The sequence below is a fragment of the Nerophis lumbriciformis genome, linkage group LG21 (assembly GCF_033978685.3).
Source record: "Nerophis lumbriciformis linkage group LG21, RoL_Nlum_v2.1, whole genome shotgun sequence".
Lineage (NCBI taxonomy): Eukaryota > Metazoa > Chordata > Actinopteri > Syngnathiformes > Syngnathidae > Nerophis > Nerophis lumbriciformis.
The window spans coordinates 4,398,877-4,417,918 of NC_084568.2; the positions used below are offsets into that span (position 1 = coordinate 4,398,877).

At 41.9% G+C, this 19,042-nt stretch overlaps 1 protein-coding gene across 2 annotated transcripts in view; it reads left to right on the forward strand.

Moving 5' to 3' along the window:
* myo1g (myosin IG) overlaps positions 1-19,042 on the forward strand; it is a 213,946-nt gene that overhangs the window by 65,833 nt on the left and 129,071 nt on the right. For both annotated transcript variants that reach the window (XM_061983202.1, XM_061983203.1), the window contains 2 exons: positions 14,446-14,520; positions 14,649-14,781. In XM_061983202.1, the coding sequence (XP_061839186.1) occupies positions 14,446-14,520; positions 14,649-14,781 (208 nt within the window). The remainder of the gene's footprint in view (positions 1-14,445; positions 14,521-14,648; positions 14,782-19,042) is intronic.

Genomic DNA, 19,042 nt, shown 5'->3' on the forward strand with positions numbered 1-19,042 from the left:
AGACAATTTTCGCAGGTCCTGATGTGTGGGTCAAATATGGTGAGTTTTGAAGCATGTTAAGTGGGTCAAATTAGTGCTCGAAGAGGCGGCGGAAGAATAATAAAGAATAAAACGAACGAACTAACCCTACATAGAGGATTTTGTTTCATGTCTTTCCGACCTTCCTAGTGGGAGTTACAGGCAGTCTAGATTTTTTTTTTCCTAGGGGGCGCTAGAGCGCAATTTTGATTTTTGCAGTTTTTTTTTTTTATTAAAAGACAATTTTCGCAGGTCCTGATGTGTGGGTCAAATATGGTGAGTTTTGAAGCATGTTAAGTGGGTCAAATTAGTGCTCGAAGAGGCGGCGGAAGAATAATAAAGAATTAAAGCTGCAAGCAGCGTTGGACGGGCCCGCGTATTTGGCAGGTGCTAGTCCTAAGTGTCCCAATACTTTTGTCTACTTGTAGTCTGAAGTGTCCCAAGACTTTTGTCTAGTGTACCTACCTTGTCTGCATTGTGTGGGCACGTTGGTGCTTCCTGCTTTTGAGCAGCCATCTTAAAAAAACAGCACCGCAGGAGCATCAGTGCAGCGGGTCTTTGAAGGGTCATAAAATCAAAACCGGAGCAGGTATTAAAAATCCCATCTATACTTTTAATCACAAGGGTTTTATCTCTCACCTGTGTTAGTTTGAAGGCGAAACGACAAACGCGCTCAGAGGAGATAGATTTTGAAGGAAGGTGACCGGTTTTTCCAAAAATTATATTTTGAAGGGGGAATAGCAAACCTCCTGTTGATTTTTTCTGGGGGTTGTCAATTTATGAAATGTAGGTCTAAGTGAGACCTACGGAGAGTTTTTCGTTTCATGTCTCTCCGACCTTCCCAGTGGGAGTTACAGGCAGTTTTGTATATTTTTTCATCCGAGTAGCAGTTTTTTGTTCGTTTTATAAAAAAATTGCTGTAGAGCACAATTTTTAGATTTGGGGTTAGGTTTTTTCATTAGATTACAGTTTTAGCCAGTCCTGATATGTGTGTTCAGTTTGAGTTTTGAAGCATGTTAAGAGGGTCAAATTACAGCTCAAAGAGGCAAAAGTGACTGTTTTTAGTACTTTTTTGTCTTGAAGGGGAAATTGCCAACTTCCTGTTGATTTTAGCCCGAGGATATACAATTATGAGAACTAGGTCTAAGTCAGACCTACATAGAGGATTTTGTTTCATGTCTTTCCGACCTTCCTGGTGGGAGTTACAGGCAGTCTAGTTTGTTTTTTTCCTAGGGGGCGCTAGAGCGCAATTTTGTTTTTTGCGGTTCAGTTTTTTTACTAAAAGACAATTTTCGCAGGTCCTGATGGGTGGGTCAAATATGGTGAGTTTTGAAGCATGTTAAGTGGGTCAAATTAGTGCTCAAAGAGGCGGCGGAAGAATAATAAAGAATAAAGAATAAAACGAACGAATAACAATAGGTCCTTATGTCCCATTGCATAAGGACTCCCTGTGGGAGTCCTTATGCAATGGGCCATTGCGGGCCCTAATAAAACGAACGAATAACAGTAGGTCCTTATGTCCCATTGCATAAGGACTCCCTTCGGGAGTCCTTTTGCAATGGGCCATGCGGGCCCTAATAATAATAAAACCTTACAAATTCAATAGGTCCTTATGTCCCATTGCATAAGGACTCCCTTTGGGAGTCCTTATACAATGGGCCATGCGGGCCTTAATAAAAATAAAAATAAATAAATAAATAAATAAAAATAAAAAAGGAAAGAAAGGACCTTATCTTCACCAGACCTGGTTGTAAATGAAATTAGCTTCGTCTAAAGGTTGTTGTTTTTTTAAAACCAGGTCCAGTCCAGATAATGTCCAAGTCGGGTCCAGCAACACACACCTTCATTCATGTACATGCAGGCGGCGGAAGAATAATAAAGAATAAAACGAACGAATAACAATAGGTCCTTATGTCCCATTGCATAAGGACTCCCTTCGGGAGTCCTTTTGCAATGGGCCATGCGGGCCCTAATAATAATAAAACCTTACAAATTCAATAGGTCCTTATGTCCCATTGCATAAGGACTCCCTTTGGGAGTCCTTATGCAATGGGCCATGCGGGCCCTAATAAAAATAAAAATAAATAAATAAATAAATTAAAATAAAAAAGGAAAGAAAGGACCTTATCTTCACCAGACCTGGTTGTAAATGAAATTAGCTTCGTCTAAAGGTTGTTGTTTTTTTAAAACCAGGTCCAGTCCAGATAATGTCCAAGTCGGGTCCAGCAACGCACACCTTCATTCATGTACATGCAGTGTTTGTGTAAACCACACATGCCAGACTGGAGTGTGTGCTTAGGTCCAGGTCACTCCCCATGAGCTGTCTCTCCTCCCGGCTGGTGCTGCCCACTAGAGATGCGCGGATAGGCAATTATTTCATCCGCAACCGCGTCAGAAAGTCGTCAACCATCCGCCATCCACCCGATGTAACGTTTGAGCAGAACTGCACCCGCCCACCATCCGCCCGTTGTTATATATCTAATATTAATAAAAAAATTTAAAAAAAGGGTGAAAACTACGCGAATTGCACCTTGTGCAGACAAGATTTTTCGATCGGACACGGAGGAATTAGCGATGTAAAAGACCACGTCGGGACAAAAAAACACAAGTCTAATGCCGTTGCTAGCGATACAAGTGGAAAACTTTCAACGTTTTTCGTCGCCCAAACAGATTCTTTGGATGTGATAAATGCCGAAGTTTTATTTACGGAGGCAATAATTGAGCATGGACTTCCAATCGCACTGGCTGATCACATGGGACAGTTAATAATGTAATGCAACCTTTAAAAATCATTACGCGGTGATCGCGATCCCAAAAATAAACTTTTCTTGCATGATAATGTCCAGAAAAATTCGCTTTATATTACTATAGAGTCCTTTTAACGAATGAGTTTGATGGTTTATCACAAACCTTAAATGAAAGAAGTCCTTTGTTCTCCTGCACCATGCATGCGCAATCCTGTCGGCTGTATTTCACAGCACGACATACTGTAAAAAGTGTTTATACTATTTATACTTTCAATTAACAAATTGAAGTCTTGTGAAAGGTTGACAGGATAACTGGCATTAACTGTCAAAATAATTTCAAACTATTGAAGTTAGCTTACAGAATAAACATGTCAATCAACCCATATGATTTTTGCTGTAATATTTTTGTTTTGAAAAGTCACTGTGACTGATAGAAAAGTGATGGTTTTAGCAACATTTTAACCTGTCTGAATGCTAATAATCATTTTGCGTCGGGGGGCGAAGCCCTGAACCCTCCACCAGGACTTTGTCCTGGACCTACCGGGGCCTGCGGCCCTTGGACCCTGGCTACTAGGTTTTTCTGATTTAAAAGTTGGCAGGTATGGTGAGGTTATAAAGCTTTTGCCTGTTAAAGAAAGGAGACTGATCCAATGCAGCACAGACATTCGCGTGCCACGCTGTCACGACCCAGACGCACACCAGTGCGCAATCATATGGGAGCCGCGCTGAGCGCACCTCCAAGCGCGTCTCGCTGCCGGCGACGGCCAGATATGGGCCCACGCTCCAGCGCCATCCATTTTCAGGGCTAGTTGATTCGGCAGGTGGGTTGTTACACACTCCTTAGCGGGTTCCAACTTCCATGGCCACCGTCCTGCTCTCTATATCAACCAGGGTGAGCCCCACCCCTTTCGTGAGCGCACTACGCGCGGAGTGACCCCTGTTACGCGCCCCCGGCAACAGGGGTGGCAAGCAGGTAAGCTGCGCGGGAGGAGCGCGCGGAGTGACCCATGTTACGAGCCCCCGGCCACGGGGGTGGCGGGCAGGTAAGCTGCTTACCTGCTGCGCGTGACGCCGGCCGCGGCGAAAGCGGACGAGGCGGGGTGTCGGTGCGGTGGGCGCGGTGGTGACCCTGGACGTGCGTCGGGCCCTTCTCGCGGATCGCCTCAGCTACGGCTCCCGGTGGGGCCCTCTCGGGGGAAGGGGCCTCGGTCCCGGACCCCGGCGAGGCGTCCCTTCTCCGCTCCGTAAAAGTGTCCATCTCTTTTCTTTTTTTTTCTTCTGTTGTGGCATATGCAGCAGGTGCCTGCTCGTTTTTCGTATGTGGTTAACAACATTTAACTATGTATATATATTTCCCAATTGGTTTAACTGCCACCCGCAAAAAAAAAAAAAAAAAAAAAAAAATTAATCCGCCCGACCCGACCCGCGAGCGGATAAAATCTTAGTTTTTTTAATTTCATCCGCCCGATCCGCGGATAATCCGCGGACTCCGCGGTTGTGTCCGCAAACCGCGCATCTCTACTGCCCACCCTCTATCTCCTCCTATCTGAGTCAAACCTCACTGGAGCTAAATATACCGCCGCCTCTCTCTGAACCGACACGCGCTTTGACCTACTTTGCCCGTCCTCTTTCTTTTTCCTCCCGCTGCAATACGGCAACCTTTACCCGACGTCAACTTTGTCATTCACACAAAGTTGCCCGCAGCCTTTCTGCTGACGGATTGATCAAGTGCATGACATCTCACACGGTGGTCACCTGGGTCCCTTCTTCCTCCCCATGTGTCGGCCTTGACCTTCACTTTCCTTTGAGGCGTCTCGTCTCTGGAGAGCCTCTGCCCTTCTCCCTGCGTGTCCTCCCCCCCGTCATGCCTGTCCTTTTAAGTGAATGTCGCCGCTTGCTCTTATACGCTTCGACTTCTCCTCCTCTTCTGAGCTCTATGGCAAACTTCAACTGGAAATCTGTTCAGGTGGTTGTGAGCCTTGCTCTAAGTACACTTTTGATGGATGTTGATGGACTGGCCAGCAATTCAGTGTTTCCATGGATGTGTGGCGGGACCAGGGGTGTGGTCTCAATATGACATCATAATGTAATTTGCATACCGTTCTTTCCGGATTATAAGGTGCACTGCCAATGAATGGTCTATTTTTTTAATCTTTTTTCATATATAAGGCGCACCGGATTATGCGGCGCATTAAAGGAGTCGTATTACACAGGTAAAACAGGGTAATCTTGTAATACTCCATACCAGTAGGTGGCGGCATTGCTTTGTAGAAGTCGGAACGCGTCGAGTATGGTTTGTCGTGATCCCAATATGCAGAGCACAGCGGGAGACAGCGTGCAGGTAAAAAGGTATGTAACGCTTAAACCAAAAAATAACGAGGCAAGTCCCGCTAGGAAAAGGCACTGAAGCATAGGAATGGCTATGTAAAACAAAAGTAAAACTGAACTGGCTACAAAGTCAGTGGCCTAGTGGACCTACTCAGTGGCCTAGTGGTTAGAGTGTCCGCCCTGAGATCGGTAGGTTGTGAGTTCAAACCCCGGCCGAGTCATACCAAAGACTATAAAAATGGGAGCCATTACCTCCCTGCTTGGCACTCAGCATCAAGGGTTGGAATTGGGGGTTAAATCACCAAAAATGATTCCCGGGCGCGGCACCGCTGCTGCCCACTGCTCCCCTCACCTCCCAGGGGGTGAACAAGGGGATGGGTCAAATGCAGAGGACAAATTTCACCACACCTAGTGTGTGTGTGACAATCATTGGGACTTTAACTTTAACTTTAAAGTCAACAAACACAGAATTCTGGACGACAGCAAAAACTTACAGCGTGTGGAGCAAAGACGACGTCCACAAAGCACATCCCGTACATGACATGACAATCAACAATGTCCCCATTAAAGAGTCTTGATTGCAAAAACAAAGCAGGTGCGGTCAATAGCACTGAAAGGAAGGCGTGAAGCTGCTACAGGAGAACACCAACAAAACAGGAAGGGTCACCAAAATAACAGCGCAAGACAGGAACTAAAGCACAACACACAGGAAACAACAACAAACTCAAAATAAGTTTAACCTTTTCTGCTGGTGCTGTGCCTCCGTATTTTTTTTATGAAAAAAATGTGCCTTGGCTCAAAAAAGGTTGAAAAACACTGATGTAGACCACAAGGAAGTCTTTTACATTTAGAAAAAAATATATACAGGTAAAAGCCAGTAAATTAGAATATTTGGAAAAACTTGATTTATTTCAGTAATTGCATTCAAAAGGTGTAACTTGTACATTATATTTATTCATTGCACACAGACTGATGCATTCAAATGTTTATTTCATTTAATTTTGATGATTTGAAGTGGCAACAAATGAAAATCCAAAATTCCGTGTGTCACAAAATTAGAATATTACTTAAGGCTAATACAAAAAAGGGATTTTTAGAAATGTTGGCCAACTGAAAAGTATGAAAATGAAAAATATGAGCGTGTACAATACTCAATACTTGGTTGGAGCTCCTTTTGCCTCAATTACTGCGTTAATGCGGCGTGGCATGGAGTCGATGAGTTTCTGGCACTGCTCAGGTGTTATGAGAGCCCAGGTTGCTCTGATAGTGGCCTTCAACTCTTCTGCGTTTTTGGGTCTGGCATTCTGCATCTTCCTTTTCACAATACCCCACAGATTTTCTATGGGGCTAAGGTCAGGGGAGTTGGCGGGCCAATTTAGAACAGAAATACCATGGTCCGTAAACCAGGCACGGGTAGATTTTGCGCTGTGTGCAGGCGCCAAGTCCTGTTGGAACTTGAAATCTCCATCTCCATAGAGCAGGTCAGCAGCAGGAAGCATGAAGTGCTCTAAAACTTGCTGGTAGACGGCTGCGTTGACCCTGGATCTCAGGAAACAGAGTGGACCGACACCAGCAGATGACATGGCACCCCCAACCATCACCCAACCATGCAAATTTTGCATTTCCTTTGGAAATCGAGGTCCCAGAGTCTGGAGGAAGACAGGAGAGGCACAGGATCCACGTTGCCTGAAGTCTAGTGTAAAGTTTCCACCATCAGTGATGGTTTGGGGTGCCATGTCATCTGCTGGTGTCGGTCCACTCTGTTTCCTGAGATCCAGGGTCAACGCAGCCGTCTACCAGCAAGTTTTAGAGCACTTCATGCTTCCTGCTGCTGACCTGCTCTATGGAGATGGAGATTTCAAGTTCCAACAGGACTTGGCGCCTGCACACAGCGCAAAATCTACCCGTGCCTGGTTTACGGACCATGGTATTTCTGTTCTAAATTGGCCCGCCAACTCCCCTGACCTTAGCCCCATAGAAAATCTGTGGGGTATTGTGAAAAGGAAGATGCAGAATGCCAGACCCAAAAACGCAGAAGAGTTGAAGGCCACTATCAGAGCAACCTGGGCTCTCATAACACCTGAGCAGTGCCAGAAACTCATCGACTCCATGCCACGCCGCATTAACGCAGTAATTGAGGCAAAAGGAGCTCCAACCAAGTATTGAGTATTGTACATGCTCATATTTTTCATTTTCATACTTTTCAGTTGGCCAACATTTCTAAAAATCCCTTTTTTGTATTAGCCTTAAGTAATATTCTAATTTTGTGACACACGGAATTTTGGATCTTCATTTGTTGCCACTTCAAATCATCAAAATTAAATGAAATAAACATTTGAATGCATCAGTCTGTGTGCAATGAATAAATATAATGTACAAGTTACACCTTTTGAATGCAATTACTGAAATAAATCAAGTTTTTCAAAATATTCTAATTTACTGGCTTTTACCTGTATATATTTTTTTCTAAATGTAAAAGACTTCCTTGTGGTCTACATCAGTGTTTTTCAACCTTTTTTGAGCCAAGGCACATTTTTTTCATGAAAAAAAATACGGAGGCACAGCACCAGCAGAAAAGGTTAAACTTATTTTGAGTTTGTTGTTGTTTCCTGTGTGTTGTGCTTTAGTTCCTGTCTTGCGCTGTTATTTTGGTGACCCTTCCTGTTTTGTTGGTGTTCTCCTGTAGCAGCTTCACGCCTTCCTTTGAGTGCTATTGACCGCACCTGCTTTGTTTTTGCAATCAAGACTCTTTAATGGGGACATTGTTGATTGTCATGTGATGTACGGGATGTGCTTTGTGGACGTCGTCTTTGCTCCACACGCTGTAAGTTTTTGCCGTCGTCCAGAATTCTGTGTTTGTTGACTTTAAAGTTAAAGTTAAAGTCCCAATGATTGTCACACACACACTAGGTGTGGTGAAATTTGTCCTCTGCATTTGACCCATCCCCTTGTTCACCCCCTGGGAGGTGAGGGGAGCAGTGGGCAGCAGCGGTGCCGCGCCCGGGAATCATTTTTGGTGATTTAACCCCCAATTCCAACCCTTGATGCTGAGTGCCAAGCAGGGAGGTAATGGGTCCCGTTTTTATAGTCTTTAGTATGACTCGGCCGGGGTTTGAACTCACAACCTACCGATCTCAGGGCGGACACTCTAACCACTAGGCCACTGAGTAGGTCCACTAGGCCACTGTTTTACTTTTGTTTTACATAGCCATTCCTATGCTTCAGTGCCTTTTCCTAGCGGGACTTGCCTCGTTATTTTTTGGTTTAAGCGTTACATACCTTTTTACCTGCACGCTGTCTCCCGCTGTGCTCTGCATATCGGGATCACGACAAACCATCCTCGACGCGTTCCGACTTCTACAAAGCAATGCTGCCACCTACTGGTATGGAGTATTACAAGATTACCTTGCCAAGCTCTACACAGCACAGGCACTAGACAACGGCACATTGTTATGATTATTGATTTGCAAAAAATATTTTTTGGACCAATTAGGTGAAGTTGCATAATTTCCCACGGCACACCAGACAATATCCCGCGGCACGGCACAGTGGTTGAAAATCACTGGTCTACATAACATGTAATGGTGGTTGTTTGGTCAAAATGTTGCATAGATGATGTTTTTTGGGGCGGTATACCTCGGTTGGTAGAGTGGCCGTGCCAGCAACTTGAGGGTTCCAGGTTCGATTCCCGCTTCCGCCATCCTAGTCACTACCGTTGTGTCCTTGGGCAAGACACTTTACCCACCTGCTCCCAGTGCCACCCACATTGGTTTAAATGTAACTTAGATATTGGGTTTTCACTATGTAAAGCGCTTTGAGTCACTAGAGAAAAGCGCTATATAAATATAATTCACTTCACACTTCACTTTTACAGATCATCTTCAAGCCGCTTTCTGACAGTCGCTTCAGGATGCGCCGTTTTGTGGGCGGTCTTATGTACGTGGCTCACCTTCGACAGAGTCTTCTCCCCGTCATCTTTGTTGTAGCGGTGTAGTGTGCAAGGACGTGAGTGGAAGAAGTGTCAAAAGATGGAGCTAACTGTTTTAATGACATTCACACTTTACTTCAATCAATAACGGAGCAGCATCTCGTCATCCGCCGTGAAAAACCGTCCGACGGGAACTCTCCAATAACTAAAGTTCCTTGGGTGAATAATGTAAACTCACTACACCGGTATGTTTTAGCGCTTTCATGGCGAGTTTACTGACAGATATAAGTAAGAATGGTGTAATAATAAGTGTGAGCAGTAGATGGCAGTCACACATAAGAGATACATGTAGACTGCAATATGACTCAAGTAAACAGCACCAACATTTTATATGTTCCATTGAAAATATGGAACATTACACACGGCGCTCAAAAATCTATCAAAATGTTTTAGTAGGACTTTGGTAAGTTATGAAACCGCACCGCTTGATGGATTGTACTGTGCTTCAACATAGGAGTATTAATATGGTGTGTGTATAAGGTAAGACATATTGTCTGGAGTTTTGTTTCGCAATATTATGCAAAAGCAACTTTTCTAACCTTCTAGTACAGGGGTGCTCATTACGTCGATCGCGAGCTACCGGTCGATCTCGGAGGGTGTGTCAGTCGATCAGCAGCCAGGCGTTAAAAAAATAGTCCTAAAAATGAGCGATCATAAATCTTCACTATGACGTCACTTTCGTCACTTGATTGACATTCACGGCACCCGAGGGTCTTCTGAGATGACGCTGGCTGCTGCCAGCTCATTAAAATTACCGACTGGAAGGCGAGAAACCCTTTATTTCAACAGACTCTGGCGCCGTACCTGTCGTCAAAACTCCAAAGACCGACTGCACAGTTGCACAATAAAAGCTCTGCTTCATCCTGCTTGCGCTACCAAAATAAGAGTCTCAGGAAGCTGGCGTGCACAAGCTAGCAAGCTACGGAGTTTGCCAACAATGTATTTCTTGTAAAGTGTATACAAAGGAGTACGGAAGCTGGATAAATAAGATGCCAAAAACCAACCACTTTCATGTGGTATTGGACAGAAAGGAGGACTTTTTTTCTCCTCCATTCGAAAATGTGGACATTATCAGCACCACTGTCTGATTCCAATCAATGCAAGTCATCACAATCAGGTAATACACCAACTTATATTCTTGTCTTCATGAAAGAAAGGAATTTATATGTGTTAAACATGCTTGTATTATCTTTAAACACCTTTAACTTGTTAACAATATTAACTATATGTGTTAAACATGCTTGTATTATCTTTAAACACCTTTAACTTGTTAACAATATTAACTATATGTGTTAAACATGCTTGTATTATCTTTAAACACCTTTAATGTATTAACAATATTAACTATATGTGTTAAACATGCTTGTATTATCATTAAACACCTTTAACTTGTTAACAATATTAACTATATGTGTTAAACATGCTTGTATTATCTTTAAACACCTTTAATGTATTAACAATATTAACTATATGTGTTAAACATGCTTGTATTATCATTAAACACCTTTAACTTGTTAACAATATTAACTATACGTGTTAAACATGCTTGTATTATCATTAAACATCTTTAACTTGTTAACAATATTAACTATATGTATTAAACATGCTTGTATTATCTTTAAACACCTTTAATGTATTAACAATATTAACTATATGTGTTAAACATGCTTGTATTATCATTAAACACCTTTAACTTGTTAACAAAAACATATTTCATAAATAAGTAAATATAAATGATATATATGAATGAGGTAGATCCCCACGACTTGATCAATTGAAAAGTAGCTCGCCTGCAGAAAAAGTGTGAGCACCCCTGTTCTAGTACCTGCTGATCTGTATTTTGAATCTGCGTAAGTCCTGAAAATTTGCGCGCGTCCGCCTTTGTAGTCCATGCCGACTCCGTAGTCGATAAGCTTCTTCTTTTTCTCTATCTTCTTGTTATGGGACATTCATCCTCCACTGTTGCCATTTCTAATATAAAGTAGTGTAAAGTTCTTACTTATATCTGTCAGTAAACTCGCCATAAAAGCGCTAAAACATACCGGTGTAGTGAGTTTACATTATTCACCCAAGGAACTTTAGTTATTAGAGGGTTCAGGTCGGACGGTTTTTCACGGGCCTTGTCGTTGTTTACGGATGAGGAGATGCTGCTCTGTTATTGATTGAAGTAAAGTCTGAATGTCATTAAAACAGTTAACTCCATCTTTTGACACTTCTTCCACTCCCGTCCTTGCACGCTACACCGCCACAATAAAGATGACGGGGAGAAGACGCTGTCGAAGGTGAACCACGTAAATAAGACCGCCCACAAAACGGCGCATCATTAAGCGACTGTCAGAAAGCAGCTTGAAGATGTGTAAAACATCATTTCTGCAACATTTTGACCAAAGAACCACCATCACATGTTATGTAGACCACAAAGAAGTGTTTTAATGTAGAAAAATAAATAAATAATGACACCTTTAACGCGCTTTATAATCAGGTGCACCTTTTGTATGAAAAATTAGACCCGGAAAATACAGTATTAGTAAATTGAGTTTGACACACCTGACTTAAGGCCTAACATAGTCCAGGGTCACTACAGCTGCTGGTAAAAGTGGTAGTGGAACTAACTTAGCGCCCTGCATGACATGAGCTGTGATGCCTCACAAAGCCGCCCAAACGTCTTCCTATTTAGTAAACGTGCTCAGCAGTGTCCTTTTAAAGCAGGGGTGCTCACACTTTTTCTGCAGGCGAGCTACTTTTCAATTGATCAAGTCGTGGGTATCTACCTCATTCATATATATAATTTATATTTACTTATTTATGACACATATGTTTTTGTTAACAAGTTAAAGGTGTTTAATGATAATGCAAGCATGTTTAACACATATAGTTAATATTGTTAATACATTAAAGGTGTTTAATGATAATACAAGTATGTTTAATACATATAGTTAATATTGTTAACAAGTTAAAGGTGTTTAAAGATAATGCAAGTATTTTTAACACATACAGTTAATATTGTTAACAAGCTAAAGGTGGTTAAAAATAATACAAGCATGTTTAACACAAATAGTTAATATTGTTAACAACTTAAAGGTGGTTAAAGATAAAACAAGCATGTTTAACACATATAGTTAATATTGTTAACAAGTTAAAGGTGTTTAATGATAATGCAAGCATGTTTAACACATATAGTTAATATTGTTAATACATTAAAGGTGTTTAATGATAATACAAGTATGTTTAATACATATAGTTAATATTGTTAACAAGTTAAAGGTGTTTAAAGATAATGCAAGCATGTTTAACACATATAGTTAATATTGTTAACAAGTTAAAGGTGGTTAAAAATAATACAAGCATGTTTAACACAAATAGTTAATATTGTTAACAACTTAAAGGTGGTTAAAGATAAAACAAGCATGTTTAACACATATAGTTAATATTGTTAACAACTTAAAGGTGGTTAAAGATAATACAAGCATGTTTAACACATATAGTTAATATTGTTAATACTTTAAAGGTGTTTAATGATAATACACGTATGTTTAATACATATAGTTAATATTGTTAACAAGTTAAAGGTGTTTAAAGATAATGCAAGCATGTTTAACACATATAGTTAATATTGTTAACAAGTTAAAGGTGTTTAATGATAATGCAAGCATGTTTAACACATATAGTTAATATTGTTAATACATTAAAGGTGTTTAATGATAATACAAGTATGTTTAATACATATAGTTAATATTGTTAACAAGTTAAAGGTGTTTAAAGATAATGCAAGCATGTTTAACACATATAGTTAATATTGTTAACAAGTTAAAGGTGGTTAAAGATAATACAAGCATGTTTAACACATATAGTTAATATTGTTAACAAGTTAAAGGTGTTTAAAGATAATGCAAGTATGTTTAACACATATAGTTAATATTGTTAACAAGTTAAAGGTGGTTAAAGATAATACAAGCATGTTTAACACATATAGTTAATATTGTTAACAACTTAAAGGTGGTTAAAGATAATACAAGTATGTTTAACACATATAGTTAATATTGTTAACAAGTTAAAGGTGGTTAAAAATAATACAAGCATGTTTAACACAAATAGTTAATATTGTTAACAACTTAAAGGTGGTTAAAGATAAAACAAGCATGTTTAACACATATAGTTAATATTGTTAACAACTTAAAGGTGGTTAAAGATAATACAAGCATGTTTAACACATATAGTTAATATTGTTAATACATTAAAGGTGTTTAATGATAATGCAAGCATGTTTAACACATATATTTAATATTGTTAATACATTAAAGGTGTTTAATGATAATACAAGTATGTTTAATACATATAGTTAATATTGTTAACAAGTTAAAGGTGTTTAATGATAATGCAAGCATGTTTAACACATATAGTTAATATTGTTAATACATTAAAGGTGTTTAATGATAATGCAAGTATGTTTAACACATATAGTTAATATTGTTAACAACTTAAAGGTGGTTAAAGATAATACAAGCATGTTTAACACATATAGTTAATATTGTTAACAAGTTAAAGGTGGTTAAAGATAATACAAGCATGTTTAACACATATAGATTCCTTTCTTTCATGAAGACAAGAATATAAGTTGGTGTATTACCTGATTCTGATGACTTGCGTTGATTGTAATCAGACAGTGGTGCTGATAACGTCCACATTTTCGAATGGAGGAGAAAAAAAGTCCTCCTTTCTGTCCAATACCACATGAAAGTGGTTGGTTTTTGGCATCTTATTTGTCCAGCTTCCGTACTCCTTTGTATACACTTTACAAGAAATACATTGTCGGCAAACTCCGTAGCTTGCTAGCTTGTGCACGCCAGCTTTCTGAGACTCTTATTTTGGTAGCGCAGGCAGGATGAAGCAGAGCTTTTATTGTGCAACTGTGCAGTCGGTCTTTGGAGTTTTGACGACAGGTACGGCGCCAGAGTCTGTTGAAATAAAGTGTTTCTCGCCTTCCAGTCGGTAATTTTAATGAGCTGGCAGCAGCCAGCGTCATCTCAGAAGACCCTCGGGTGCCGTGAATGTCAATCAAGTGACGAAAGTGACGTCATAGTGAAGATTTATGATCGCTCATTTTTAGGACTATTTTTTTAATGCCTGGCTGGTGATCGACTGACACACCCTCCGAGATCGACCGGTAGATCGCGATCGACGTAATGAGCACCCCTGTTTTAAAGCAATCGTGAGGAGAAATAATGATGTGACCCCTGCACTCGCACACATTCTGTCATCTGGAGTTTGGACATCTTGACTTTCCTCCCAAGTTCTCTCCAGCTCCGACCTCCCACCTTCGTCTGAACTACTTTTGCTCATAAAGTCTTTATTGCTCTCCCTCAGATATTCCGTGGAGGGCTGCTTGGACAAAAACCGAGACCTGCTCTTCCAAGATTTCAAGCGCCTCATGTACCACAGGTGCCGAACACACCATCAGGACACTAGAGAAACCGGACCGAGTAAACGCATGGGTTCTCTTCAACATCACGCCTCCACTCGCTTATTGAATCACGTTCCTTTCTCTCTTTTTCTGCCCTCTTTTTAAGCTCCAACCCAGTTATGAAGGAGATGTGGCCAGATGGCCAACTCGGCATCACCGAGGTCACGAAGCGACCTCTTACAGCAGCCACTCTCTTCAAGAACTCCATTATAGCCTTAGTGGATAAACTGGCCTGCAAGGTCTGTATTGTGCACTTTCTGCTTGGCTTTTGTCTGTACCGTATTTTCCGCACCATAAGCCGCCCCGTGTTATAAGCCGCGCCTTCAATGAACGGCATATTTCAAAACTTTGTCCACCTATAAGCCGCCCCGTGTTATAAGCCGCATCTAACTGCGCTAAAGGGAATGTCAAAAAAACAGTCAGATAGGTCAGTCAAACTTTAATAATATATTAAAAACCAGCGTTCTAACAACTCTGTTCACTCCCAAAATGTACGGTAATGTGCAAATGTGCAATCACAAACATAGTAAAATTCAAAATAGTGCAAAGCAATAACATCAATAACTTAATGTTGCTCGAACGTTAATGTCACAACACACAAAATAAACATAACACTCACTTTCTGAAGTTATTCTTCATTCATAAATCCCTCGAATTCTTCTCCTACGGTGTCCGAATTAAAAAGTTGGGCGAATTACGGGATCCAAAATGGCCGGCTCCGTCTCGTCGAAGTCATCAGAGTCAGTGTCGCTGTTGTTTTTCCAGCAGTTCCGTGAATCCTGCCTTCCCGGAAAGCTCGGACCACAGTTGAGACCGAAATATCCGCCCAGGCATTTACGATCCACTGGCAGATGTTGGCGTATGTCGTCCGGCGCTGTCTCCCTGTCTTAGTGAAGGTGTGTTCGCCTTCGGTCATCCATTGTTCCCACGCCGTTCGCAGTCATGCTTTAAATGCCTTGTTGACACCAATATCGAGCGGTTGGAGTTCTTTGGTTAATCCACCCGGAATGACGGCGAGTGTTGTATTTGTGTGCTTCACTTGTTTTTTGACACCATCTGTGATGTGGGCGCGCATGGAGTCGTATATCAACATGGACGGAGCTGCGTGAAAAAAGCCACCCGGCCTCTTCGCGTAAACTTCCCTTAACCACTCGCTCATCTTTTCTTCATCCATCCATCCCTTCGAGTTAGCTTTTATGATGACGCCGGCTGGAAAGGTCTCTTTTGGCAAGGTCTTGCTTTTGAATATCACCATGGGTGGAAGTTTCTGGCCATTAGCATGGCAAGCTAGAACCACAGTGTGTCGCTTAGTAGGAGCCATTTTGTGGTCTTTACAAATGTAAACACACAAAGGAAATGAAACGTAATACCCGCGCGCTTCTTCTTCTATGGGGGCGGGTGCTTACCTTGGCGTAGAAGAAGAAGCACTTCCTCTTCTACGGGGAAAAAAGATGGCGGCTGTTTACCGTAGTTGCGAGACCTAAACTTTATGAAAATGAATCTTAATATTAATCCATATATAAAGCGCACCGGGTTATAAGCCGCACTGTCAGCTTTTGAGTAAATTTGTGTTTTTTAGGTGCGGCTAATAGTGCGGAAAATACGGTATTACTTCAATTGTTTTCAACGTTTTCTTAAAGCTTAGGTACTAGAGATGCGCGGATAGGCAATTATTTCATCCGCAACCGCATCAGAAAGTCGTCAACCATCCGCCATCCACCCGACCTAACATTTAATCAGAACCGCATCCGCCCGCACCCGCCCGTTGTTATATATCTAATATAGACGATGCAAGGCATTAGTGAGGTTATAAAGCTTTTGCCTGTTAAAGAAAGGAGACTGATCCAATGCAGCACAGACATTTGCGTGCCACGCTGTCACGGCCCAGACATCATATGGGAGCCGCGCTGAGCGCACCTCCAAGCGCGTCTCGCTGCCGGCGACGGCCGGGTATGGTCCCGACGCTCCAGCGCCATCCATTTTCAGGGCTAGTTGATTCGGCAGGTGGGTTGTTACACACTCCTTAGCGGGTTCCGACGTCCATGGCCACCGTCCTAGCTGCTGTCTATATCAACCAGGGTGAGCCCCACCCCTTTCGTGAGCGCACTGCGCGCGGAGTGACCCCTGTTACGCGCCCCCGGCAACGGGGGTGGCGGGCAGGTAAGCTGCGCGGGCGGAGCGCGCGGAGTGACCCCTGTTACGAGCCCCCGGCCACGGGGGTGGCGGGCAGGTAAGCTGCTTACCTGCTGCGCGTGACGCCGGCCGCGGCGAAGGCGGACAAGGCGGGGTGTCGGTACGGTGGGCGCGGTGGTGACCCTGGACGTGCGTCGGGCCCTTCTCGCGGATCGCCTCAGCTATGGCTCCCGGTGGGGCCCTCTCGGGGGAAGGGGCCTCGGTCCCGGACCCCGGCGAGGCGTCCCTTCTCCGCTCCGTAAAAGTGTCCATCTCTTTTTTTTTTTTTTTTCTTCTGTTGTGGCATATGCTGCAGGTGCCTGCTCGTTTTTCGTATGTGGGTAACAACATTTAACTATGTATATATATTTCCCAATTGGTTTAACTGCCACCCGCCTGAATCTATTTAAAATCTTTTTATTTTTTATTTTTCAACCGCCCGACCCGACCCGCGGATAAAATCAAATTTTTTTTAAATTTCATCCGCCCGATCCGCGGATAATCCGCGGACTCCGCGGTTGTGCCCGCAAACCGCGCATCTCTATTAGGTACCTAAGTTATATTCTTTAAGAAAAAAAAAAAATCATATTAGCATCATACAGTAATAAGTTCTGGAAAATCGTACATTTAAGTGCTGTCTGTGCCTTTATAATAAAGTATTTTAGTAAATAAAACCCTGGAAGACAAAACAATTTGTCTTCCTGGGGGTTAGGGATGTCCCGATCCAGGTTTTTGCACTTCCGATCCGATACCGATATTGTTTTTGCGTTTCCGATCCGATACCGATACTGACCGATACCGATACTGACCGATACTGGCCTATCCGAGCATGTATTAAAGTTGAAAGTTATTTAGCCTACTTAGTTGTCAGAATCATGTTGAAAAGGGTTTTAGTACTCTTGATAACAACTAGCCAGCTGAATTAGGGGAGTTTGAATAATACACAATGGTTGGTAACAAGAAACTGACCTGTTTATTCAAGGATAAACACAAAATAGACAAAATTATACATGACAAACAGAAATGGCATCATTGAACTAGGGCTGGGCGATATGGCCTTTTTTTAATATTGCGATATTTTAAGGCCATATTGCGATACACGATATATATCTCGATATTTTGCCTTAGCCTTGAATGAACACTTGATGCATATAATCACAGCAGTATGATGATTCTATGTGTTTTGATTGATTGATTGAGACTTTTATTAGTAGGTTGCACAGTGAAGTACATATTCCGTACAATTGACCACTAAATGGTAACACCCCAATAAGTTTTTCAACTTGTTTAAGACGGAGTCCACTTAAATTGATTCATGATACAGATATATACTATCAGATATATACTATCATCATAATACAGTCATCACACAAGATAATCACATTGAATTATTTACATTATTTATAATCCAGGGTATGGAGGGGGGCGCCGGATGTAAGTGTCAAAAAGACAGCCAAAAGAGTTTGATATGAGAATAAATCTAAAGTTAAAATATAGGGTAGAAATGCACCCATTTGCAGGAAATTTAGTCTTGATTTTCAAAATGTTCTTTCAAGGCTTGCATGTCTACATTAAAACATTCTTCTTCATACTGCATTAATATATGCTACTTTTAAACTTTCATGCAGAAAAGGAAATCACAACTAAAAAAATCACAAATTTTTTCATACGGTGTTGATGTGGACATTTTTGACATTTTGATGGTGTGGACGTGTGGCACCGAATGGAGATAAGCGTCTCTATAGACGTCACAATATTTGAACAATGATGACGAAAACCGTTTTCTCTGTCGTGTCCGAGTGTCGAAAATTGTTATGCGCTTATTTTTTTATTTGATTTTGTGCGTGGCATAGATTTGTCGTGCGCAGAGGACGTTTGAGCAGGCGCGCACCTTAGCGGCTGCGCTAGCATCACAGCTAACGTTAGCCATGCCGCTACCTCGCTCTCTGCTGGGAGAGGACGTATACGTATGTGACGTGTGACGTGACAGTATGTGACGTGTGACGTGACAGTATGTGACGCATGTCGTGACCGTATGTGACGTGTGTAAGAAGGTGCGCTCGCTGTCTGTAAGAGGGAGACACAGGAAAGAGTGAGAAGAGCCTGTCGTGTAATGCCAGCAGCTAAAAGCAACTGCGTGAGAATTGTGGATGTGTTGAAGGTGTGCTGGAAAATGCGGAACGGAAATTACGGAGCAGCAGAAAAGTGGAATGTATTATTTAAATAGGTGCGTTGGAAAACACGGACCGGAGTTTTTTTAAAAACTGGATCTGGATCGGCATTTTCCCATGCCTTGCCGATACGCAATTTTTGGCAAATATCGGCAGC